Source organism: Coturnix japonica, chromosome 4 (genome assembly GCF_001577835.2).
Source record: "Coturnix japonica isolate 7356 chromosome 4, Coturnix japonica 2.1, whole genome shotgun sequence".
In the NCBI taxonomy this organism is placed as follows: domain Eukaryota; kingdom Metazoa; phylum Chordata; class Aves; order Galliformes; family Phasianidae; genus Coturnix; species Coturnix japonica.
The window spans coordinates 60,173,921-60,200,886 of NC_029519.1; the positions used below are offsets into that span (position 1 = coordinate 60,173,921).

Here is a 26,966-nt window from a genome sequence, read left to right on the forward strand (position 1 = left end):
AAGTTTAAGTCAAAAACACTAAAGGAAAGTGATTGGAAATAATTACTTGCCCTGTAAAATCATCTTCATTTAGGGAGTTTCTCAGGCCCAAGCAAGAGTCACTGACATACAACTGTGCTCTTGCTGTGTCCTTTCTTACTCTTCCTATTAAAATAGATTGAGTAAAAAACCAGAAGAGTGTTTTAGAACATCTTTATCTGAAGTGTCATTTCAGGTCAGATAGTAAACCTTCAATTTGGCAGGACAATGTGCAGAACTACTAAGTGGCAGCTCTTCCTGTCAGCAGGAGGAACCATTTGTTCTTAGTTCTGTAAACAGCCAGCCATGTGCTTTCTGGTGCTGAATTTTTGTGCCTTTCAACACATCACAATCTGGTAGTGAAAAGAGTTATTTTAGAATATAAATATAGAATTATAGAATATATTCTACCCGGGGAGGTGGTTGAATCGCCTTCCCTGGATGTGCTTAAGAGCCGTTTGGATGTGGTGCTCAGGGATATGATTTAGTGTATGGTTTTTAGAGTTAGGGTACTGGTTAGGCTGCGGTTGAACTTGATGATCTTCAAAGTCTTTTCCAACCTGGGTAATTCTATGATTCTATGAATATATATACTTTTTGGGCAACAAGAAAGCTGCCAACTAGGGAACTGCGAAGAGACATGTTTAGAGATAAAGGCTCTTGTGATATGTCTAATTCATTTCATTCTAGTATTGTGTTAAAGTTTTTAACATTACGTGGAGAATATGTCTCTAACAACATGCATTTTGAACTAGTGGTTCCAACCTAGTGTACGTCATAAATTCAGTAACAACACCAGTTAGATACTGAGCAGAGGAAGGCGAATACATTTAGGTCTGAATATTTATCCAAGAGAATATTTTGCTTTCTTCCAATTTCTACATGTTAGCATGGGTGGTCAGGCATCTCTGGTAGCTTATTTTCATTACAGTCCTAACAGAAACATTACATTAAGTAACAAAACTCTTGGGTACTATGGACTTTTTCAGTTCAGTACAAAAGTCAGCTTGTCCATGACCTTTCAAAGACAGCAAAGGCTGACCTTGCAAGAGCACTGGACTTTCTTAGCACCCTTGGATGCAGCCCCCTTTGATCCCACAAACTCATATGAGCTGTATCAGCTGGCTCTGTATGAGAGCTATACTTAAGAATTAACTGTATTTTTATTTCTCTGTTCAAATTTTTTCTTTAACTGGGAGCTGATATTTCTCTCCTGAAGCCATTTGGTTTCCTTTCACAGTGTGGTGCCAACAAACATTCATGGGCAGTGCCTTCCCATGCTTGATGCTCACTGCTTAAAATAGATACACACTGGGTGGAATAAAATATCATATTATTTAGCCAGAGATATCATTAAGAATATAAGGAGTACACATTAAAATAATGTGCCAATCATGTTTTAAACATTACATATTTTTTAAAGTCCATTATTCATGTTTTCTGAATGACAGAACACTGATTTTAATGTAAGTAAATAATTGAAATGTATATAATATTATTTAATAAAATACACCCAGCAGTGGTTACTAATGCTTTTAAAAAATAACATTTTATTTGTAATCAGAGTCAGAGTTGCATTTTTCATGTTCTCTTGGGAATATGTGCCCCAGTTTTAGTTGTGCCTGAGAAAACTTTAATTGCTGTAAATGTGACTGAAATATTTTATGCTCATAATTTGTATGCAATTTCTGCTTTTTGGTTATTGATTCATAAATTATGAATGTAAAGTAGCTTCCAGTCTTTTCCTGGTAAAATTTTTTGGACTATTTTAAGAAATGCAAAGTGCAATGCAGTAAATTTTAGGAAGGAATCAACATATTGAGAAAAATACAGTGATAGGGCATTTGCTATAGGCAATGTCAGCTTCAGCATGAACAGTGCTGAATTTAGAAATTGCTCTGCTTAATAGGGCCTTAAATGTAACCTAAAAGCCAAAGCTGATACCACATACAGTGAGGTAGTGAAGATTTAGCAAGTCTTTGGGAAGTGAAATTCTTCAAAAGTATAATTACTTTTATTTTCTTTTAATTAAAGGTGCGTCTATTTATTAGGGTAATAATCTTTTTTGTCTTTGTTCTCTGTCTCTTCTCTAGTCGAGTCCTCTTGCCGTGCAGGACATTTTGTGAGGAAGCAAAAGAAGGGTGTGAACCAGTCCTAGGGATGGTAAATGCTTCTTGGCCAGAATTCCTCAAGTGCTCTCAGTTCCACAACCAAACTGAAAATGACACAACTGCAAGGGTATGCTTCTCGCCACACCAAGAAAAAGGAAAGCAATGTATGTTTCTGTTCCTCAATCTAGCACTGTATTCAAGGATTCCTATTCAGTAACATTTTTTTTATTCTGTAGGACTATCTCTGGGATGAAATTGTTCTTGATTCTGTTATTATGTTAATTCATTTTACCATGATAAAGCCTGGTTATCGGTATGTTATAGTTTTGCCATACAGCTGCTTGGGCTTATTTGTTTTACATTAGAAATTCTGAGCTGTTCCAGAGAATAAAGTTAGGAGAAAAATAATAGGCCCTTTAAAAATGTTCTGCTACATATTTCTTTGGTAGAAATAGACCCAACATAACTAAACAACTGAACTTTTAGATGAAACTGGAAGAGGTTACTGCTTTATGAAAGTTTTAGAATATCTTCTGACTAAAATTTTAGTTGTATGGTTTTTTAATGCTAGAGAAAAACATGTTAGACTGGTGCCTGGTTGATTATTCTTCCATAATCTCTCTGATAGAATTTGGATTTCTCTGATTGAAAACTATATAAATTACAGAAAAGTATATGAGAAACTTGCTGTTTCTCATTAAAGAAAAGATTTAAAGACAGTGCTGAAGTGCCCTATCTGGCAGACTAGAGACCCAGGCTGTGTATTGTCAGCTCTGATGTGCTGTTTTATAAAACAAAAGGCATTTAAAATTAATTTATTCACGGACTTGTGTGCATGGTGTTTTGATACAAATAGCTTTCAAGTAGAATGATAGACTATAGAGAATTTTTTGACATTTTTTTCACATAAAATAACATTTCTGATGTGATTGTTGTTTGACTGAAAAAGGTAGGACCCTGGGTTTCTCCCAGGCTGTTTCTGCTACAGAAATAAATCAAAGCTGAAAGTATTTTAAATTTGTATATTTAAAAGCAATTGCTTCTCTGAATGCAGCAGAATCAGGCAGCAGGGTTAACTATTCCAGCTCCTCGGCATCTGGTGCTCAGCTCCAAGTGTTCTTCATCTTCTTCACAGGACTTAGTTTCTGGAAATTCCAGGAGCATGCTGTTAACATATGGCTGCTTATATCTCAACTTTGTGATTTCTTTTGGGGACTAATAACTCCAGACTGCATGCAGGGAAAGCCTTCCCTGCACTCATATCCCTTTCATATGCTTTGTTATGCGAGATGGTATAATTCTCTTGAGTGGCTTTAGTATTTCATTGCATTTATAAAAACAAAAACAAAAAAAGTCTGATTGCTATACCTACTTCCTTTTAGCACATCATAATCCAATCCAAAACAGTTTCTTTCTGATGTATTTTTTCTTTCTGATTATGACTAAATACTGTTCATCCTCTGCATTTTTAAAAAGCTATCCTTCTTCAAAAAAAACCCTTGAACCTCACATGATTTTTCAGGCTCCATTCCAGTATGACAGATTTCCTAGTTAGAATCTAGAACATTTATCCTGTGGACAAGTAACAGCTTTCCTGATAAATATTCATTTGCTAGAGTTGGGATTACCTAGTAGATATACACACTTGTTAATCTGTCACTACTGATCTTAATCTATTTTTTTCTTCCGGAGGCACTGTAAATTGAGTGTGCTTTGCCAGTGTGAAGGAACTTGTAGCATACATACCCGTTGTGTCCACAGAAACACTGAATATACTGGAAAATTTGATCTGTGTGCCTTTATACTAAAATCATCTGAGTGTTTTAAAATGAATAAGACATAAAAAGCTGTGTTACTGTTGACAGGGTTGCAGCAGGTCAGATGGCAAGATAAGATATAGTGAAAATTAAATCGAGCTCTTTGGATTTCAGATAGACATTAATTGATATTTAAGATAGATAGTAGAACTGGTTTTGTAGTTCAAATATGTAGTGATTGAGTAAAGAGCAAGCATCATCAGGCATTCATTCTACAAGTCCAGTAATGCATCCTTGAGGGCAAAAAAATCTCAGAGACATTCCTAGGGCCTGCTATGCATATCCCTATTCACAGAGATATTTAATCTCTGTTTTCCCTTCTTTCAACTGTCACTGTGTTTTTCTGTTATTTTATATGATTTGACCAGCCAACACAGTTGGTGGTGTTAAAATTGCAGAGAGAAAAGCGGAGTGGCTTGAATGAGAAGTAAAGAAATACAATGATCTTGCAGTAATGTGCAGCTCTCAGGAAAGCCCTGAAATTGTGTTCTAATGAATTTAGATGGCAAAATTCTTTCAGAAGCACAGAGTATGAATCTTTCCATTCTTTATACAGTGAAATTTTGTAAGCAACAGTACAGAACTGTTAGGCAATGTTCATTCTGCATTACACTGAAGAGATATTAAGAATTTTTTTGTTGCTGTTCTGTTAAAAAGTGATGCCCAAGAGACCCAAACTGTACTTCATAGCTATGAGATTTTTAATAGATAATGCTATTGAAGCCATATAAAAGACATAATGTATTAAAATTTAACTGCAGAATGTAAATGTCACCGCATTATGTTATGTATTATTTGCATTGCAGTTCTGAAGGATACAAATAAAAATGTATAATAAAAGAAGCCAAGGCTGCCCTTCTTAAAAAAAACCAAACCATAAATAGCTACAGGTTGTGGCAAAGAGTAATTTTTTGCATAACATTTTTTTAAGAACAAATTTAGTTTTGTTTTACAAGGTTTTGTCTCTTCACAGATTTTCTTTCCAATGTTTCAAGTAGATATTTTCTTAATATAATTTTTATTGCAGTTTCTACCATAATCACAATTTCTTTCTTTTTGGAGTGAATGCCATGGACTTTAATTGTAACCCACATTTAGTGGAAACAGTGAATATTTTTTCTTTATGATAGTTTCTTATATTATATTGCTTTCTTGCCTTTTCTGGTTAGTTTTTTTGTGTGTGTTCTGAACAATGTGAAAAAGTGCCTTTACATGCTGTAATTTTGTAGGCACTCTAATAATTCCTACATACTCCAAATGCATGTCTCTTCCTGCCAGCAGTTAAAGTTTGTATTTGTATAAGGAAAGGAATAAATAGTACTGAAAAGGAACGATTGAAAAAAACTATGAACTCAATAAAATTATAAGTAACCCATGAAATTATAAATAACATTCAGAAACTTTTTTTTTTTTTTTTAGGACAGTTTTTTGTGATCTTTTACATGGTGGTTATTGCAGTAGTTTTTCAGTTGGATTAAGTCTTTTAATTAAGTTTTTCTGATTGCTGATAGCCGAAATAATCTCCCTCTTTGGCAAAAATACATGAGTTAATTATTGTACATGTCAATGAATGCCTTGCAGTGTTCAAGGGCACGAAAGGGCTAAATGCATGAATAATTGGAGTAAGCTCTTTCAGCCATTTGAAGATGACACCTCAGGAGCTGTTAGCTTGTTTTAATTTGGATAAGAAGCATTTAATTGGAACACCACACTGAGAATGCTAACAGTAGTTATTTACTGTTATAACTACTGTTCATGCCTATCATTTTAAGGTGCTGTAAAATACAAATAGTTAATAGATTTATTGACACTGCTATAGACCACCAGAATTTTTTCCCCTGCTATGTTAATAGCATTGCCTTGGCTCAGACTTACCTTTGAATTTCACAGTAAATCAGCTGGATAGTTCAAACCTTCTTCTAGTGGCTCTCTTCTTACTTTTTCCTACATAACACAAGCTCTTGTAATGCACAAAATGCAGAAAATACCTAAGGGAATGAATACAGTGTATGTAAAGAAGCTTATAATTTTCTTGACCAACTATACTGACCAAATGCAGATTTTACTTGGCCCCGTTTGTTCCAATCATCAAGAACTAATAAAAGTTGTTCTGACACTTCTTTTTTGGTTCCCCCCCCCCCATGGTAACTTGTCTGTCTTTCTGGATATTGGTAGGAATTTACAGAACTTGCTCTGAGGAACAGTTTAGAACATGGACTCTGGCAGAAGAGAATCTAGTCAATATCTGATTGCAACCAGGCCTTTATTTTTCTGCAGTCTGTAGGAGAGTAGTTATACGCATCCAATACAGAATTTCAGAAGAAGCTTTTAAAATCAGGAAGATATTATCTTTCTCTTGTACCACTGCATTGTATACTACTGGACAAAATGTCTGGCGTACAGCTAGGCAAAAGATGTAATGTGATGGGTCGGGCTCAAGGAGTTATAGGAATGGGATTACATCAGGCTGCTGTTCAGTCATTGGTGGGATTCCTTAGGTCTCCATTTTAGGGCCAGTTCTCTTCACTGTTTTTATGAATAGCCTGAATACAGAAATTGAATGGACACTATAAGTAAGTTTGCAAGTGAAACAAAACTAGGATGAACTGTTGATTCCCTCATGAACAGAGAGGTCTTGGAGAGAGATCTTGGCAAACTGGAGGACTGAGAAATCACCAATCTCATGAATTTTAATCTGGTAAGTGCTAGATTCTACACATAGGTTGGAGCAACGCTGTATATATGTGCAGGCAGGAGTAAGAGTGAATGCAGAGCAACCCTGCAGAAAGGCATCTGGGTGTTCTGTTTGACAGCATTTTATATACGAGTCAGCAGCTAAAAAGGCCAGTTGTATCCTGGGATGCATCAGGCCCAGCATTACTAGCCTGTCAAGAGAAGGGATTGTTGCTCTCTGCACTGTGCCAGAGGGTGGTTGGCACTGAAACAGGTTCCCCATGTCACTGTACCAATCTGTCAGAGTTCAAGAAGCATTTGGACAACACTCTCAGATATAGAGTCTGGATTTTGGGGTGATCCTGTGTGGAGCTGGACTCAACTATTCTTGTTGAGTCCCTTCCAATTCTGGGTATTCTATAGTTCTGTGCACTCACTTAATGCAGTGAAAAAAAGACAGGGATTGTCTGCGTATCTGTAACACTGATACTGATCAGCTGCAAGACAAGAAAGAATGATATAGTTTTTTTGAGAAAGACAATTATTATTATTATTTTTTTTTTCATTATTGTTGTTGTTTTTCATGTGAGAAAGCATTCACAGATGAAGGATATATTTCTCCAAGCACTCATTCTTTGTTTCTGTTGATTTGATATTTTATATCTTCCAAGTTTATTTTTTCTCCTATTATGCCTGCCTTCTTACTCTTTGCCTGCTTCAGTTCCAGATTTCTCTCTCCCATGTGGCCTTTTTAGGCCGCTTCACTTTGTTGGACGAGAAGATCTCTTGTATTCTTCCACCACAGAGGGGAAGGAGTTGTCAGCTTTCCTAACTCTGTGATCATGATCCTAGTATCAAAACTTTCTACAGCTGACAGCTACATGATGCACTGTGCCACTGGGTACATAGAATATACGAAGCAGGTGATGGAAATCCAGAGGCAAGTGTACACAGAGATTTCTCTGTGTCCTACTGTGCTATGGTGACTCTAAGAATGACTATATTGAATCAGATTGAAAGTCTGGTTTGTTATGCTGTCTTCAAAATCTGCTTTAAGACTACATGTTCAGAGAAGAATAGAATAAGGGAATTATTTTTCCAAAATCCTCCTGCATTTACCGTTTGTTTGAGATTCAAGGACTGGTCAGTAATTTTTGGCACACTGTACATTTTTTTATTGCTTCACAAATCTACGTGCATTTTAGCATCTGTTGTGTTCTGTTGCAAAGTGTTACAACTTATCTCTACATTAAACAAAGAGTACTACTAATTGCTTGTTTTAAGTCAATTTTGGTTTGATACCTCCTAGTTCTTTGATAGTATTAGACACTCAACATTTTTTCCTCTTCACTTTGAAAAACAAACAAAAACACTGCACTTTTCATGGTCATTTTGATAGACATGCCCTTAAATGCAGGCAAATAATATATTTGTTTCAGTTTGTGCTTTCTGCAGCTTTCCATGGACCTGCCTACATAGTCCTCTATAGCTAGCATTCCAGTAATCTAGCTGAGAACTACAGCACATAAATGATTTTGGCACCTCATAGACATTTGTAATACTATAGTAGATGGAGGTTGAGCACTTTTTTTTTTTTTTTTTTTTTTCTTTCGCCACTGGTGATTTTTAAAGGTATTTTGGAAGCTTTTCCAGACTGTAAATCTTCCTTGCAAAGGTCTGAAGCAAACACCTACAAATTGATTTTTTGTTAGCAAGGATTGCTTCCATTTCTGTTCTTCTTATATCACGTCTTCTTCATGAGAGTTGTTTGTTTTGCTGTATATGACAGGGATTCTATCTTTTCTATTAAAATCTGATATTTGGTGATATGATAAAGTTGTTAGCCTTCTGGAAACCTCTTTCTGCACAAGCTTAGTAGAAAGCAGAAGTTAATTTAATTGGAGCCATCATTCACAGTGTGTATGCTCTCCTTGCCCTGATGCACCACACTGGCTGGACCAAGTGTATATGTACTGTATGGTACCAAGTATCCAGTCATGGTCTTCTAGAAGACAGCATGAGGTGAGATGAACTTTTCTTACAGTTCCCTCTGTTTGCTACTGAGAGCTAAAGCTTAGAGAAGAACAGCTACGATTATGATTTCATTCTTCCCCTTGTTTGCCTAAAATGTTCCCAAGGAAAACATGGAGATGTTTGCATTAGGAAGTGTCTTAAGATGCTTCTTAAAAAACTGAGAAGTGGATTGTAATGGAAATCAGAATGGATAGAAGCAAAATAGGGTAGGGAAGTATTAGGAAGTGAGAATGAGAGTGATTCATAAACTCATGGAAACACTTCTTTTCACAATTCAGAAATGAATGTGTGATTCTGACTCTGTGTTTTTCCAATCTCTAAGAAAAATGGAATGATATCCTTGCTGTTTGTTACTTTTGTTCTCCTAGGTAATACTGGCACTTTCACACAAAACATTACTATTGCTGTCGCTTTATAAATAAAGAACAGTACTGGTGGTAGAGATCAATAAACAAATCAGGATGGTTCCTCTTGACAGTTCTTTTTGATCCATGTCATGCTTATGCTATTTTCTTCTTTGCACATACAGGAAATTGTATGTAGTTCCAGTTCAGAAGAATATAATGTGTCACAGTCAATTAAAGTAGCATTTTTGACCTTAAATAGTCTTTCTTGTATGATTAATTACAACTTTTTGTTTATGTGATCTTCGTTTTCATAGTGAACTGATATCACTGTCTGTGAGATAAACATTGGTCTGTAGGGAATTAGAGCCCATATTGAGGAAGGCTGTTGTTTCTCCTATAGTGCTTGCTAATCACAGTAATCAGAAGGTGCATGGTATAAGGCAGAGAACTGGAGGAACAGAAAATCAAATTACAATAAAGAAAATGTAATGTTATCATACAGAATGAGATTCTTTATCATTTTTTTTTTTTTCAGAGACCATGTGTCTCTTATTTATTTTGAACACCTTCCTGTGAAATTAGAAGCCTTTAAAATATAGCACATAGGTAGCTTTCACTTCAAGAACCATGTTTCCATTGCACAAATGGTAAATAGCATGTTTTTTGCATAATCATGGTCAAGTGAATAGTTCACATGGAAGGGTAATAGGAAAAAAATTATTCAAGTAAGTTTTTGTTACAACCAAGGATTTGTGTCAGTAGACAAAAGATTGCTGTCTTCTTTGAGGGTGATAAAATAATATTTCAGGCTTAGAAAACCATGTTAAAACTCTGCAAAGGCATCTCTTGTTGGATACCCTAAGCTCTAGGGTTGTGGTTTTGATGGCTTATTTTTATCATTTTTGTTTTTTTTCTCTATAGGTATCTCAATTCCCTACATATTCAGTAGCAGTCATGGTTTTCTTCTAGTGTTCTGAGATATAAGAGTATTAGAAGAATCCTTCCCATATAGAAAGTGTCTGTGCCATGACACTGTTAAGACTTCTTACCTGGTAATGTTTTGCCTGAACAAGTAGACTGGAAAGATCAAGTTGTTGTTAACAGTAATCAGATATTTGATCCAATGCATCTGTTTAATGGAAAGTTATTGTTTATTCCTAAAGTCAGCATTAAAAGAATTGCTCTGTAGAGGTGCTTTTAGAGGTAAAAGTTGATCGAATCTCACTGATAAACTCAGTCTTTTAAATAACAAAATTTAGATGAAAGTGCCAGCTTGAAATCACTTGATTTGTTGCCTAAGAGTATCAATTGAAATATCATTTTTTTTCTGAATATCTTTAATTTCTCCTTATTTCATTAGCACATATGTAAAAATCTAACATATATTCATTCTTTGCTCATTTCCAGCACTATGTGGAGGAGAGGAGAGTTTCCTGTGTGCCAGTGGAATCTGCATTCCAGGGAAACTGCAGTGTAATGGCTACAATGACTGTGATGACTGGAGTGATGAGGTCCATTGCAGTAAGTTTCTTATGGTCTTCAGAGTTCTGTTGAAGTACCAAATCTACTCAGAGAAACCTAAAAACTAAAGCAGCCTATTGCAGCAGGATAAGAGCTTTGCACAGTATTTGCTTATATTGACATTTGGACTTTCTCAGTTGACACTGAGAAAGCCATTCTTGCTGCAGAATGCTTTAGATCTGTTAAAATTTATGACTGGAAACATGTTTAATTAGCAGTTTAGAACTGCTGCTTCTGAAAGGAGCCATGTGGAAAGCATAAATATTTTGGGGCAATTTATTTAAATGAGTTGGTAGCATGCAGTTCTAGTAGTGAACTGAAAACTGCTAGGTGTGTCTTGCTCCTAGCTCTTTGCATTCATTTTGTAGCAGAAGCAGTACCATCTGTTTAGAAAGTTTTCTTGGCCTCAATACTGAATGTAGTTTATTTAAATAAATCTCAGTATAATGTGAAGTAGAGGAAAAAAAGAATGTACATGGTTAATACTTAGTTCATTCTCTGTAGCAGTTTATGAAGTACCAGTTTTGTGTGTGTTGACAAGAACATCCTAGGACCACTATCACCTTTAGAAAAGCTGAGCAAATTTACAGTATGAAAACAATGAAAAGAAAATATGAAGAAAGGAAAATGTGGAACATAAGAACATGATGCCACAAAATAGTGCTGTGCATTCAGACCTTGCAAACTATCAGAAATGGGACTGAATTTCTGTGCAATTTAGATATCCCTCAGAGGATTTGTTTTGATTAGTGATGTAAGGAGCCTGGGCATTCCAAGACTACTGAAGTCACCTTTAAGAAAGCTGATGGTATATTTTATCTGCGAGACTTCAAGGAATTAGTGGTGGCTGCAGTTTCTTCTGGGTTTCAATACGAATAAGGCTAAAGCTTGCTTTTTGCTTAATAGCCTACATTTACTTGACTGGAGTTTTACGGATTTTCTACTGTTTCAAAAGTATTTATTTTTGTCAGCGTCAAGCTTTCAAGTTCCACTAGAAATGGGGGAAAAAAAATAGTAATGCAAGTGTAAAACATTATATATATTGAAAAATCAAGAGTTATAGAAGTCATGAGTTATTCAAGAATACCTTTAAAAGAAAGCCTATCTGTAAATGACACCAAGTTTATAGGCAGATATATACATTATATTAGATCACCTGGTTGGAGACAAATTTTTTCAAATAATTGTCAGTTACATGGCAAAAAAAGTAGCCTTGATGTTGGGTCGTTCATTCAAGATTTGTTTCCAATCAACTCAGGAACTGTTTTTTTTTAGCCAGTTCTGTTCCATGCTCTTTGAGCAGTTTCTCTACCACAGTACAGCCCTGATCGTGTGTTTACTCCCCACCCTTTCCTGAACTGTTTCCGTCTCTGATATATTTCAGAAGGCTGAAGTTTGCTGGTGTAATTGTAATAAAAAACATTAAAATGTTTTAGATTTTAGAAAAGATATATCTTATAAGAAATTTTATAAAAACAATATCTTGAAAAATGAACATGCTTTAAAATCTGAATTGAAATATTCTTGTTTGGATTTTGATTTAAACCTTGTATTTGTGACATAAGGATACCATCCATTATATTTCCTGATATGAGAATGTGCTGCAAAATAATTCCAGTAAGATTCTGAACTTCACATATTATGTTATAACATGTATAACAGACTGATATAAATGGTTGGCCTGTAACTTGGTTTGAAAGTAAAATTAATCAAATTGTTATTATTTTTTTTTCTTTAGGATATTAGCTTTGAATTACTTAGTGGGAAGATCTTTTAGTTAAGAAAGGCAGTATTTATCCTCAAAAACCTGATTTCATTCACTTGCAGCCATTTTCACTGATTTTATTATCTCACCTCCAGCAGGTGTACAAGTGGCCAGGCCAGTATCCATTGTGTTTAATGAAAGTATGAAACCCCCTAGCTTTTGAGTGATCATGATGCCTTGGTTTCTTCTTGTTCGTCAAAGATGATTGTTCACACATGTGCCACTGCATGCTGTTGAATAGAGTGCTTTATTGAATTAAGGTTTTATTTACTCCTAGAGGTGACAGAATCTGTATGTTGAAATCTATTCCTTTTCTTTAAAATAAACATAACAAATTGTAATATACATGTATTTTTAAAATACATACTAAATACTAAAGCTGTATTTGAATATGTTTAGTGGTCAGAAGGACATATGATCCAATAGTAACTCATGAAGATGAGATATATGTGAACAGAGATGTAAGGGTTGCTGAATGCAAAAAAAAAACAAAAAAACCCCTCGTCTTTAAAATATACTTGACTTTTGTGGAGTATGGAATGCAGATTTGTATTTAAGTTTACGAAAACTGGGCTTGTCCCATCATTACCGAAATTCAATTTGAGCTGATTGTAGATGAAAAGTGCAGACCACTCATTTTATTCTTGTAAAAGTAAGTGTGATTACCAATACCCTGATGGAAATATATGTAAAGAGTGTAAGATTTTCATATTCACTTATTCCAAGTGCAGTTTATTTCCTTGAAAGGAAATCTGTTTTCTTATTTTATTATTTTTTTATTTTTTACCCTGCATGGGCCTGAGTGCTGCCATGTTCTAAATGTTGCTGCTGCAGCTTCAAAGGTTATGAATGTAAACATGACTGGGGGCATGGATGAAAATTAAGCAGTGAAATTATCCAGCAAAGCATCACAGAAAAGACAGCTTTGTTTCATTTGTAGAAAGAGGAACAGAAGGACAGAAACTGCCAGAGTTATGAACTGATCAATAAGGATAAATGTTGCCAGAGTACTTCATGCTGTTGCAGATTCAAAACAAGCAGTGTTTAGAATTCTACTCTCAGCTGGTTATTGTTCTGCTTACATGAAACTAGAACTTACATATTTTCCTTTAGTTTTTTGTTTGTTTGTTTGTTTGTTTTTTGTTTTTGTTTTTTTAAAGCTAAACTATTGACTAGAACACTCACAGCCTTGCAATAGTATTCTATTTTATGTCCTGCGGCACTGTCTTCTGCATTGTGCTACAAATTCTATTTGGACTTTCTAAGATGATGTGAAACCAGTAGAAAGCATGAATACTTCTGTGGCAGAAGGGCAAGAAATTATGCTTGTTCAAGTTCTAAAGTTCAAGTTGGTAAAACCTTGAGAAACCTAGCAATTAGAGCACTCATTCAGGATGTGGAATACCTGGCATACATTGATGTGGAGGGTTCAAAACCCCACTGCACACCTTCTGGGTGAGTGCTACACCTGTCAGTGTGTAATATACTGAGAAGGACACAGTTCTTTCAAAACCAGATCACTGTGCAATCCTGAATGCAGGAGCCCCACGCCAAGAGGAGATAAATGGTAGCCGGACTATGTTGATTAGTGGTTGAGCATCACAGCTGAGGTGTGAGATGCATGCTATGATACCTGCCCTCTGAGCAATTCTTTTATGCAGTGAAGGAAAGATCTTGTGTACAAACATCCATGTGTCAAGTAAGAAAAGGCACAAAAAAGCTACACAGTGGCATAGCTTCAACTGGTAGGGGAGTTAATCTTCCCAGATATTCTGTATCCTAACATTCACCCTGGAAAATCCAGATGTGAAGGAAAAGCTTACAGGAGGACAGTGAAACTAGCCCACCCACTTTGCAGCTGTGCATAATCAAAAGTTATTACTAGTAGGATCAGACACCACTCTACTTTCTTTTCTCCACTATTTCTCAACTAGATCCCACTTTTTTTTTTTTTTTTTAATTTTTTTTATTTTTTAATGAACCTTATATTATTGATGTATTTGGGACATTCTCAGTATAGTTTTCAGACCTTAATGCAGGTCTCAGCCATAGAAAGAAAAGCTGAATTTGCTCAGGGCTGTCAGTGCTAAGAAGACCAGATTGGATGGCCCTTAGCAAACTCATCTAGTCAACCCTCCCCAGGTCCGGGGGAATTGGAATTAGGTGATCTTTCAGCTCCCTTCCAATTCAGGCAATTCTATGATTCTATGAATTCCTTGATAAGAAAGCATCAGACACAAAACTGTGTTGAAATAAGTTAATCCTTTGAAACCAATGTAAGGTCTAAGGAAGTCTAAAAAGTAGGGTAGCTTCAGCTCTGTCTAACAACCACATCAGGTGGACAGTTCTAGGAATCTAGTCTGTGAGAATCACAACCTTGTGTGATAACTTTGTGTGTATAAATTGATAAAACATTTTGTTCTTTATCTGCAACCAGAGCACTTTTCCTCACTTACTGTTAGGAAGCTAGAACTGTACTTCACTTCTTTGCTAATGTGGAAAAAAAATAAAATAATTTAAAAAAAATTCTAGAATGAAAAGCAAAGAAATGAATGTTATTATATGAACTTGGACTATTTTGTTTGACTCACTTATCTTTGACTCACAATAATATGTCTGTGTGTGATTGGTAACATGAGAAAACAAATATTTCACGTGATTAGGAAAAGCTTTACTTAAAAACCAGACTCTTCAATAACTTGTGTCAGGTTTGTGCTCAAGCCAAATGATGATAATGATGTATAAGATGTAATTGAGAATGAATATATTTCTTCATAAGGTTGTTGACTGTGAATTACAAAATGGTTGAACAATATTTCATTCTTTAACGGGTGGTCATGGTGAGATTTGGGGTATAACTTTCATTCTGGAAACAATATACGCTCTGATTTCCTCCCACCTTGAATATTCACATTCTTAACTTATTAGTCATTAATTCCTAACAGTACATTTATTACTGGAAAAGGCATTCTACGGTGCCATCAGATATAATCTGAAGTCAAATCATCTGTGCCTTGAAATCTCATGTCATGACCATCTTGGTCAAAAAGATTGAAATGGCATCCAGTTTTCTCCCATCTCATCTGATTCTTTCCTTGCTTACCAAAATGTAATCTGCAACCAGAACGAAATGTTCCAGTTCCTTCTTATCTTTCATAATTCATTTCCTTCAACAGCTTGAAAACATTCTGAGTACTCTCTTTACTGTCTTACGAAATTTTTCCCAGATGACTGCCTTGTGTTTACTGGTTTGTGGAAGATGAAAGAAGAGCAAGAAAAATAATATACACTTTTTATGGCACAAGAACTTGTATTGACCATACAGACAGAAAACTATTGGTAGAAACTAAAGTAAATATGTAAAAAAATATATATGATTTTTCTTTTTCTTCTGTATTAGATTCTAATAAACTAGTAAACTGATACACAATGCAGACCTGTAAATAACAAGGTAACTCTGTCTAGTCTTGTTTAAATCAATAAATTCCACTGTTTGTGTTTTATAGGAAACCCTTCCATTATCATGTTAACATTTTACAAAACTTTGTTTTGCAGACTGCAGTGATGATTTATTTCATTGTAACACAGGAAAATGCCTCAATTATACCTTTGTTTGTGATGGATATGATGACTGTGGAGACCTTAGCGATGAGCAGAACTGTGGTAAATGAAATATTTATACTTTTCTCTCTCTCTTTTTCTCTTTTTCTCTCTCTCTCTTTTAAATTATTTTATTTTAAATATAGCAATATCAATAATAAAAGAGTAGGATACTCTTTTGCTACTGTTTTAGAGCTAAGTAAAAACAGTTTTCTTATCTCCTGATACTCCCCCTTAGACACTGAAAGGCTGCTATTAGGTCACTTTGGAGCCTCCTCTTGCCCAGGCTGAACAGCTCCAGCTTTTTCAGCCTTCCCTTGTAGGAGAGGGTATTCCATTCTTTAGAGCAATTTTACAGCCCTCCTCTAGGTATATTCCAGCAGGTCTATATCTCTCCTGTACTGAGGACTCCACATCTGAATGCAAGATTGTTGAGTCCAAATCTTGGCTCTAGAGAGGACCACCCCAAATTCAAACTGCATGTCTGAGAACATTTTCCAAATACATCTTGAACTCTGGCAGACTTGGTTTCATGACCACTGCCTGGGGGAGCCTGTTCCAGTGCCCGACCACCCTCTTAGTGAAGAAATGTTTCTTAATCCTTAACCTCCCTTGACACAGCTCCATGCTGTTCCCTCAGGTCCTGCCACTGTCTCCAGAGGGCAATTATCAATGCCTGCTCCTCCATCCCACTCATGAGGAAGCTGTAGGCTGCCATGAGACCTCTCCTCATTCTCTTCTCCTGTGTTCTGATCATTTAAAAAAACTTTAAATGGAGCATCTGGTGCATCCCCCTATTAACTGCTTTCCAGACAGATGCAAACTCATTTAGTATGAAACTTCGAGCCTAATCTGTCAGCCAATTGTTCATCCATTGTATTGTGTACTTGTCTAGCTGTATGCTGGACATTTTGTCCAGAAGGATACTGTCAGAGACAGTATTAAAAGCCTTGATGAAATAAAAAATATATAAAAAAGATTATATCTGATGGCTTCCCTGGGTCAAATCAGTGAATAATCTTGTCACAAAAGAAAATTATGTTATTTAAGCAAGACTTTCGTGGTATGCTTGGATGAATCCCATTGAGGCCCATAAACTTAATGTGCATTCAACTGGAACAGAAAATCTTGCACAAGTTCAGCTACAAATTTACCATGGATGAGAGAATGGTTCTCCATCTCAGGGGTCACAGGGCCCATCAGTGGTGTTGAAATCAGAGGTGAAGAAGGCATTAAATGTCTCTGCTTTGTGTTTGCTCCTATTTGGGAAGTGTCAAACCCCATAAAGTAATTGACAAATGTCACCTTTGATCCTCTTTTTGCTCTTAACATACTTAAAAAATCTCTTCTTTTTGTCCTCTACAATACTGTTTGGTTTCAATGCTAAGTGAGCTTTGGCTGCATGAATGTTGTCTCTACAATGGTGAACAACATATCTGTATTCTCCTGTTCCCTGACACTGCTTCCAATGCTCGTACACATTCCTTTTCTGACTGAGTTCTAAAAGAAGGTCCTTGCTCAGCTAAGCAGGCTTTCTACTCTGCTTACTTGATTTCTGAAATGCTGTAATTGTCTTTTTCTATGCTTTTAGAGATGGCTCTTTGAATGTGACCTTTGATTATGGACCTTAGTACGTCAAAAGCAGATTCCCATGGAACCTTACCAAGCAGTTCTTTGAGAAGCCAGAAGTCTTCTCTTTCCACACCCAGTGTTTTGCTAGCAATTTTTTAAGTCACCAAAAGATTTGAAACTCCACTATTTCGTGAAGACCCTTTTTGTTTACAAACTACAAATCTGCAAGGGCACCTTTCCTAATCAGTTCCCTTAGTACGTGTACCAAGAATTGATCTACAGTGTGCCAGTATTTTCAGTTAAAGTCTTGGAATCTGAATTCACCCCTAAGGACACAGGCAGCTGTTCTAGAGATATCCTTCATTTTCTTATAGGATAATTAATTGATTTTGTCATCCTGACTGGGTTGTCCATTGTAGACTCCCAGTACAACATACACTTTGCTTTTTTTTTTTTCCTCCTTAATCTTTGTCCAGAGACTCTCAAGAGTGTCATCATTGATGACAAGTATCATACAGCCCAACCCTCCCATTGCATACTATGCCAACCTCTGCTTCTCCTGCCCTTCCTGTCCCTTTTTAAAAGCCTATTACAGCTGTCCATCGCAGCACACCAGTTGTAGGACTCTTCCCTTCAAGTCTTCCTTATGCCAATAACGTTGTATCTCTGGGGCTGAGAGAACATGTCTTGCTTATTCCTCATCTTGCCTGCATTGTAGAAACATTTCCAATGTGCTAAAATGTACCCATGCTCAGCATGTTGTGGAGCAGAATGAAAGACCTCACTAGGATACAATCTCTCAAATCTTCCTTTGAGAAACGTGTATCCAAGCAGGCACAGTACTTTGTAACCATTCCCCGATTTTTTTCCCCAATATCATTTTCTGCAACTGGAAGGATAAAGGAAAACACTACCTTTATGTGTACCTCATCCCAAATCCCTGAAGTCTCTGAAGTCTCTTTAACTTATTAAAGATGTTATGGTTGCATTCTTGCTAGCTTGGCTGAATTTGACTGAGACTAAAGTAAAACATAAGAGGGTACACACTGGTGATGCCAGCGGTTTCAGAGCTGAACTGTTCTTACACAGGCTTCATTGTGAATTCGCATATTTTGACAATACAGTTGTACTTCTTTTGAATTCTGTTTTGAATTGACTTTGTAAATTCTGCCTCAATATATTTGTCATTCTGCCCGTGTTTATTTTCATAGGGGAAAAACGTTTTGCCATAAGAAAGAATAATCTTCATATGTAGATATTTGAAAATTCTGATAGCCTTTTTTTTTGTTTGTTTGTTTTTATAGCTTATGTTCCTAGCATTGTACCTGACAAAAATGTTAACTTTAAGACAATTCTTTAAAAGTTGAAATATTATTTTTATGTGTGTGTGTTGTTTTGTTTTGGTTTTTTTTTTTTTTGTTGTTGTTGTTCTTTTACTTTTCTAGGATAAACACAGAGAACTCTGAAACTAAAAATCAGAATGCATTTTTTTTTTTGAGTTTTCTTCTGTATTTCTTCTCCCATATAAAAATACTCAAGGGCTTTTCATTACTGTCAGTTGTCATTGGTTGTTTTGTGTTTTCTTCCTTAAATCTGTTTTGATTAAAGGCTTTAGTAATTATTAATCTGACTCCTTTGTTGAGATACAGTGTAAGAGAAGGATCTAACTTTTTGTACAGGCTAAATTGAAGGGACGTGGCAGGTAGGACTGTGTCTGTATTCCTTATTTGTTCTGGTGTGAAGTTAACCAAAGTGGATCAGCTGGCTGAAGAAGACTCTATAAATAAACCTAGCCGATTTGGCCATGAGTTGGAGATATTAAATGAATCACAAATTAGAACAACAGTTGCTGGATTTAATTGGTACAAATTCTTTTCACTGCAAGCTTGTCCATGTTTACTAGGCATTTTGAACATACTATATTATTTAATATACTTTATGCGTACAGCCAAGTGTTGACTTTAATCCTTAAATATTTCCATATGAGTACTTTATGAACAATTCTTTAAGTAAGTCCCCACGTTATTCTGTGGTCAAGGAAGAACTTACCCTGGCTGTCCTTTGTAAAAAAGCGTGTGATCCAGGCTAGCATGGTAACATTACTAAAATATATACGAATAGAGCCAGAGCTGTGGCTCCCTTTGGGTTCAGAGTGGAGGCGGTTTCTTCTGCTTATACTGCACATTGTGAATATTTCCTTCTTAATCTGCTGGATTTTTACAACTATATCTTCACTGTCTGAAATGACTAAAATGTCTATGTGGTAAATGTTTTACTCTTCATACTTAGAATAATTGTGACACCAAAGCTAAAATGCAGGTATAATTCTGGTTGTATGTAAATTAGAATTTTGTTTATTTGCAAATGGAAACAACTGAGAGAGATGTGGTTTCTCTCAGGATGGACCTGAGAGGAAGAATGAATGCATCCCTATCTGACTAGAATTTAGTAAGTAGAATTCCAAACATACTTAACCATTATCTGCAAATATGAAAAGTAAATACCTGAAGGAGTATAAAACATTGTAATTTACCTGTATAATGGCATAGCTTGTGTGCATAGAACAATTAATTGTCCACTAACAGGAATTATGCATATGGTATTTTATTCTCCAGTTATAGTTTGTTTGTTTTGGTTTTGATTTTTACTTTATTTATTTACTTATTTGTTTTTAGATTGTAATCCAATGACTGATCATCAGTGTGGAGATGGAAGATGTATAACAGCTGACTGGGTATGTGATGGTGACCATGACTGTATAGACAAATCAGATGAAATCAATTGCTGTAAGTTCTCTTAATGTCTAAATGAGTTTTTTCTTTCTGTAAGAATCAAAATAAATTTTAAGATGAGAAGTACTCCTACGTGCTGCTTGTATGGCAAAATCACAAGCTCGTTTGATTCCACAATTTTGCAAGTAGCTGATGATTTTTCTGGTTGCAGCAAATCAACTGTTTGTTAGTAATGTTGAGAAGTACCAGCACTGCCCTGTGTTTCAGCTTTTTTGTCAGATGCAGATTAGTCTTTAGTTAATTCTAGTGTTCCTGGTAACAACAATGAATGAAAGCATACACTCTCTTAAGCTGTAGTTATTCAGAGTTTGTTACAGCCTTATGGTATGTTTATATGCTATTTATCATATCTTGTGTGATTTCTGTCTGCTTCAACAGTGATGCTGTATACCTGCACAAGATCTCTACAAGAATAATGATTCAGTTTGCAAAATCAAGTATTGGAGAATTAGCTGGTGTTTTGGTATGATTAAGGTTGCCATAAGGCACATGCTTATGCAACTTTTTATTCTAGAACCTTGCTGCCTTTCAGTGCTTGATTTTGCAACCACTATCCTACAGTTTTCTCTAGAATCTAAGAAACTACTCTTGGTCAGCAGAAGTTTTATATCAACAAAAATGCCTTTTTTTTTTTTTTTTTTTTTCTCTTGAAAACAGCTGAGCCTTCATCTCAGGCTGCTGCTAGTACCTGACATGTACGGTTTCAGTTCCTATAGTTAAAGCTCAGCTGTTGGTTATTGAAACATATCCTTCATATGATGAATATTGCTTAGTGACCTTCAGTACTAAGCAGAATTATCAGCTCCTCCTAAATTTACTTCACTCTGATGCTCAAAATACTTGAGGCTTTTATTAATTGATGATCAGGATACCATTTTTTCTTTTTTTCCAGCTTGTCATAGTCAGGGTCTGGTAGAGTGCAAAAATGGACAGTGCATTCCTAGTGCATTCAAGTGTGATGGAGACAATGACTGTAAAGATGGAAGTGATGAAGAAAACTGCAGTGAAAGTAAGGATATATCTCATTTTACTCTTACTGAGCCTGCATTGTCTGTTTTCTAAAGTACCATTAGCTAAGACTGTCTGTCAAATAGAATTCCTCTGCCTTTCAGGTAACACTTTTCAAAGCTGTCAGGCCTCTGCTCTCACAACGTTGTTAGCAGAGTTTTATTAGTCTTTACAAATATTAAAAAACTGAAGGAATTGAGGTGATATTTTTAGCATAGCATTTGGTTACCTGAATTGATCAGCAGTTTACTGAAATAAAGAATAGATATCCCCTTTGCATAAAGTGGTTAGAAACTGATCCCCAAGGAAATTGTATCATATGGGGAGGGATGTTCTCGATCTTATTTGCATCAGAATTTGTGAGTCAAAGAAAAGTGGTTTTACACATTCACTGATGATTTAGTGTGGCTAAAAGATACTACGTGGGAATAAAGTTTTCAGTGTAGTGAATGACTGTATAAAAGAAAAGGAAAGAAAGCATTTTCTGAAACCTTGAAATGTGATTTTCCAAGTAATTTTGTCATGGAATACATTTGATTGTCACGATTTCAGCATTTTAAGGTATTGTTCACATGTAATTGTCCTTATTCTGGAAAAGCTTCAAACTGCAGCTTTTCTTTCAGTGAGATAATCTATAATGTATTTTTCTTATGACTTACTTTTAAGAAACAGTGGAATTTAGTTCTTGTAGACAACTTTAATGCTCTTAGGCATAGTGGTAATAGGACAACCTATTCAAAAAATGGCTACACTGTGATTTCCTCAACTTTATTTCCTTATAAACTAGTCTGGGAGAGAAATCCTTTCTACTGAGTCCCCTCTATTCTTGTTATGTTTTGAGATCTTCCTACTCTAGTTTAAACATCTCCATTTCAAAAGAGGAACTCAATTATCATCATTTGTCTCTGCAATTTGTGAAGAGAATGAAAAATTTCTTGCAGGAAATTTCTTTCAGATTGAACTGTAGCAATCTAAAAACCAAGGATCAAGTTTTGTCTTTATTTCTGACTACCTAATTTCACAAAATAAATACTTAAGTGTGTTCTTCATCATTTTGGATGTCCATCCTCAGTTTTATTCCATGATACCTTCAACTCTCTCTTTCTCTTGGTTGATAATGAAGTGATCATTATTAATATGAGATAAATGCAGTAGAAGAATAAGATCAACTGAGAAGTACAAAACTATCCAGAGGATTCTAGAAGCAGGTACACTCCAGCTTTTAAAATTCACCCAGTTTAAGCCTCTTAAATTTGTTTATCCCTAGTAAAAGAGAATTTCACTGTCACTTGCCTGATCAGGGCTAGAAGCTAATAATGTGATTCTAATTGCTTTTTGTTCCTGAGGATATTTAAGGTTTTTTAGTTTTTTTGAGGGTATGCAATGAACAGATGAAAAATCAAAAATGCTAAATGAAGAGTAGAAATATATGATAATTATGCAATCAATAATCTCGCCATATACTAAAAGACTTTTCCATTTGGCATTAAATTGCAGTGCTCAAAGTTTTTTAATACAAAATGTTTGCATTTTTTCCATTATGTGCTCCTTGAAATGCAGAAATCTCTGTCTGATATTTCACAGTATTCCATAGAGCAGAAATCTTCCTTGAAGCAATCACATCCTAAATTTCCCTGAGAATATGTGGACAGGTGTCTCGCTCCAATTTATAGGAGGGAGAAGAAGTTCTTTGGTATATGTATACCCGGCATGAGATTAAGAAACAACAGTTCAAATGTTGATCTGACCAGTTTATTACAAAACTAAATCAGGAAGATGGGGAAGGGGAGGGTGGATGATTTAGGGTGATGGGGAAGGGAAGGCAGGCAATAGAAAAGATAAAAAGAGGCAAGAATTGCATAAAGCAGGGATAGTCACCACCAGGATCCAGCAGCGGTCCCATTGCAAGATGTTCCAATGGTCTGAAGCAAAAGCACAGCATGGGAGAGCAGCAGTTGCGTGGCCAGCTTTGGGCAGCAAGTGTGTAGCAGGAAGAAGCTGCAGGGTAAGTCCAAGAGGGAGGCAGCAGGCCTTGGATAGCAGGCCCAAGAGAGTCCATGAGCAAGCAGGACTTTTATAGTGAGGGATCTTATGGCAGATACCTTGTTCTTCAGCATGCAGGTCTCAGGTCTTCTTAAGCATGCAGGCATCACAATGTGAGGAATCTGATGTCAGAAACCAAAATTCATGGTTGCTGATCCCTTTTTTTATCCTCCTTTTCCTGCCTACGTGACATCCCTGGGTGCTTGGGTAACAGTCATGTGTAGCATCCCCTGAGATGGCCATCTTCCTCGAGATAAGTCCACACAAAAGACTGCTTCCTGACCGTTCTTCTACAGCTTATCTCTCTTTCTTGTTGCCCCTGGCCTTGTCCATCTGTGTCCCTCAGACAAAAGATTTCTCAGTCCTTGATCAGGACTTGTTTGGACTTGTTCATGTGTCCTTCAGCAAGCTTTGAGTCAATGGTATAAAAGAATAATCTCTTATAACAGAATTTGGACTTCTTTAGTTCCTTGCATAGTCCATATAAAAGCTGGGCAATTCTAGTTTGCAACTTTCTTTTGTGTTATGTACATGTGTGCATATGCAGTTGATTTCAGCAACTAGAGAAAGTGTCTTAGGACATACGAAGCAGAGAACTTTTTTTATTTAGTGTAAGTTAAAAACCTGAAATGTCTAGCAGAAGCAGTGAAGTTAGGACTAAAGTGATCTGGAATAGTCATTTTGTTACAAGCACAGTGAATATGAAAAATCAAAATAGAAATGTGAATTCATGTCTGTATAAGGATACAAGGACATTGTGTAACAGTACAAAGATACATATATAGGAATTACAAACTAACATTGCTTTATCTATGCCCAAATGAGAAAAACAGTCTCCTCCACACGCCTTAGGGAAATTAATTTCCTTCAGACATGGTAAGGTATGTCATCTATTAACATTACTTCTGCCATTCATTCTGTGAAAATAGAAATCTAATACGAATGTACTCACAGCTGGTTCTGTGATTCCCTCAAAATGCAGGGTAATGTGTTTATAGAAATTCATTGTTAGCTGTACTATGATCAGAAGAATCTACACCGTAGAACACAGAATTTTAAGTTGTTGAGAAACTTCCACCATAGGATAAGAAGGAGATGAAGCAAACTTTTAAAATGAATTTTAATGTGAAGATTCATGATAGCTGTAGCAACAAAAAGGTTTTACGTTACCTTTCAATTTTGCAATCAAATTCTCCTGGTCAATTGCTACAGCAGAAGAATGTATTTGCATTATTTCGATAGATACCACTTATGAAGGAAAGTAAGCCCACCGAATTAGGAAAAATGTAACTGCAGCATCAGTTCTTTGGGATAGGATACTGGTTTCTACAGTGTCTTATGTATCCCCAATGTAAGGAAGTAGTAAGTGACTGATGTTCATGGGCTGAATTCAATAGAAATACTAAGCAGTTGTTGCAGTAAACCATTTCAAGGAGGATGAAATGATAAAATCCGAACTATTCCAGTCTCTGGGTATGTAAGTAATAAATTACTAATTTTGCAAGATCCATTTGCAAGAGAGAATTTAATGGCTTGGAAAGAAACTAGAACTGCTATGAGCCAGACAGAAAGCCAAGAGTTTGTTAAAGAAACTAGATATCCAGGAATTTTGTTCATAAACTTTTAGATGAAGTACTGGTTTTTGGTCATGCTAACATCCATCTTTAGGATCATAGAGTTTATGCGGTATGGGTATATTATTATTACTATTACTATTATTTACTAGCCAAAGATGGGCAACAAAGCTTCATCTCTGCCAACTTTTTTCAGGATAGTTTTATTGCCCACAAAAACAATCATGAAATGAGAGAAAGATCAACTGTCTGGCACTGAAGAATAATTCCCTGAGAATATTCTCTTTTAATTTGTATATATTGTTCTCTTTGAAATCCAGTTTATGTGACCTTTCATACTCTGCCACAGGCAAGATCATAGTAGATGGCTTTCAGAGCTCATACTTCTCTGTCAGGATTTGGGAATATAGGGTGTCGCATCGAGGGCAGGGATAAAGTGGCATTTGGACAGCTTTGCACACTCATTTTCCTTACCCTTACTTATTGCACTTTCAAAACTGTAGAGAACTTATTCAACTGTATAAAGGAAATAACAAATTGTTATGAGTCTCTGTATTTTCACATCACTATGCTTCAGTCTTCTTTATTAGCTTGGTACAACATTAGAATAGTAAATTTCTATTTTTCTCAGGTCAAACCCTCTGTCAGGAGGGAGACCAGAGATGTACTTCCTGTCCTGATCCATGTGGAACTTCTCTCTGTGAGATGAGAAACAGCCAGACAAACTGCAGTAAGTAGGTCACATGCTTCATACTGTCATTGTTTTAGGGTGTTTTAGCATATAATGAAGATGCAGGGTAGGGCACAGTAAGTAATACTTTTATTTACTATCTAATGTCACGGTGTGTGATGATTAACTGTTGAAAAGGGCAAGGCTGAAACAAAAGTTTCATCATAAATCCTTATGTAAGAAATACAATATTTGACACTGACATATTTTTTGCTTTTTGTGAATTTTTGATATGTTCTTAAAGAATACTTATAGTAATACTTTTTCTTAATGCCAAATCAACCTCACTGTTTACATAAAGTAAACAACAAAGTCTATGTGAGATAAGGATTTATGTTAAAAACACAGGAAAGCATGATGCTGTGTTTAGTAGTCTGAGAAGATTCAGCCCCTTTCTCAAGGAAGAATTTTGTTATTAAGTCTGGATAATCTAGTTATTCTTCTAATTAATATGTTTGTAGAGGATCAGGGTACTCCAGTCTGTGTATCTTTCTTACTAAATCCTGCACCATACAACTCCATGCAAGCCTCTCAAGCCCACTGTTCACTTGCCCTTTAAACTAGGTTGTAACTTTAGATTCAGAAAGGTTTTTTTTTTTTTTAAGTTAAAACTTCAATTCGGGACATTTTAGCACATGGCCAATGTAAGCTTGCCTTTACTTACATATGAATGTGTAAATGTGTGGACATATCCTGTAAACGGTTTGTAAGCCTGAGAAATACTTATTGCACTTTATGGTTTGGTACTGCTAGTTTGTTTGGATAATGCTACCTATCATGTTGCTGCATTATGTTATGTAGGGCCTTTGAGTAATGGTGTTCTAATGGACACAGAGAGAACAATTGCCCAAATTCCTGATCAAAGTAGTGCCACCTAGGTAATGATGCCCTGGATCTCATGATGCTGAATTTCTAGTATCTCCATAGACTGAAATCCCAGAGACTTTCTGGTCAACCTGTTTGACCAGCCTCTCTGATGGTAACATTCTCTTTATGTTACGTGGATCTGGAATTTGTTGAGCTCCAAATTGTCTTTTACCTGCTATCTTATGCCGTATACAAGTACAGTACCTTATACTTCCAAAAGTCTGGCTCCATTTGCTTTACAACTTTCCATTAGATAACTGTTAACAGCAACAAGTTCTCCCCTTAGTCTTCTGTTTTGATGGCTGAACAGATCCTGGTTTTGCTGCCTCTGTCTTTATACTGTATGTTTCTAACATACGTCTCTAACCTTCTTGGTGGCGCACCACCAACCTCATTCCAGTATGTCAATGTCTTTCATGAATGAGGAAACCCAAAACCAAACAATACTTCGGACATGCTTTCCCCAATGCTGAATACAAGCAAATTACAGTTAT

General features: G+C 35.9%; 1 protein-coding gene across 3 annotated transcripts in view; it reads left to right on the forward strand.

Moving 5' to 3' along the window:
- CORIN (corin, serine peptidase) overlaps nt 1–26,966 on the forward strand; it is a 118,162-nt gene that overhangs the window by 57,191 nt on the left and 34,005 nt on the right. For 2 of the 3 annotated variants that reach the window (XM_015862236.2, XM_015862238.2), the window contains 6 exons: nt 2,112–2,293; nt 10,408–10,521; nt 15,842–15,949; nt 20,134–20,244; nt 21,143–21,259; nt 25,507–25,605. In XM_015862236.2, coding sequence (XP_015717722.1) covers nt 2,112–2,293; nt 10,408–10,521; nt 15,842–15,949; nt 20,134–20,244; nt 21,143–21,259; nt 25,507–25,605 — 731 coding nt within the window. The remainder of the gene's footprint in view (nt 1–2,111; nt 2,294–10,407; nt 10,522–15,841; nt 15,950–20,133; nt 20,245–21,142; nt 21,260–25,506; nt 25,606–26,966) is intronic. The other variant, XM_015862237.2, reaches the window with a different exon arrangement.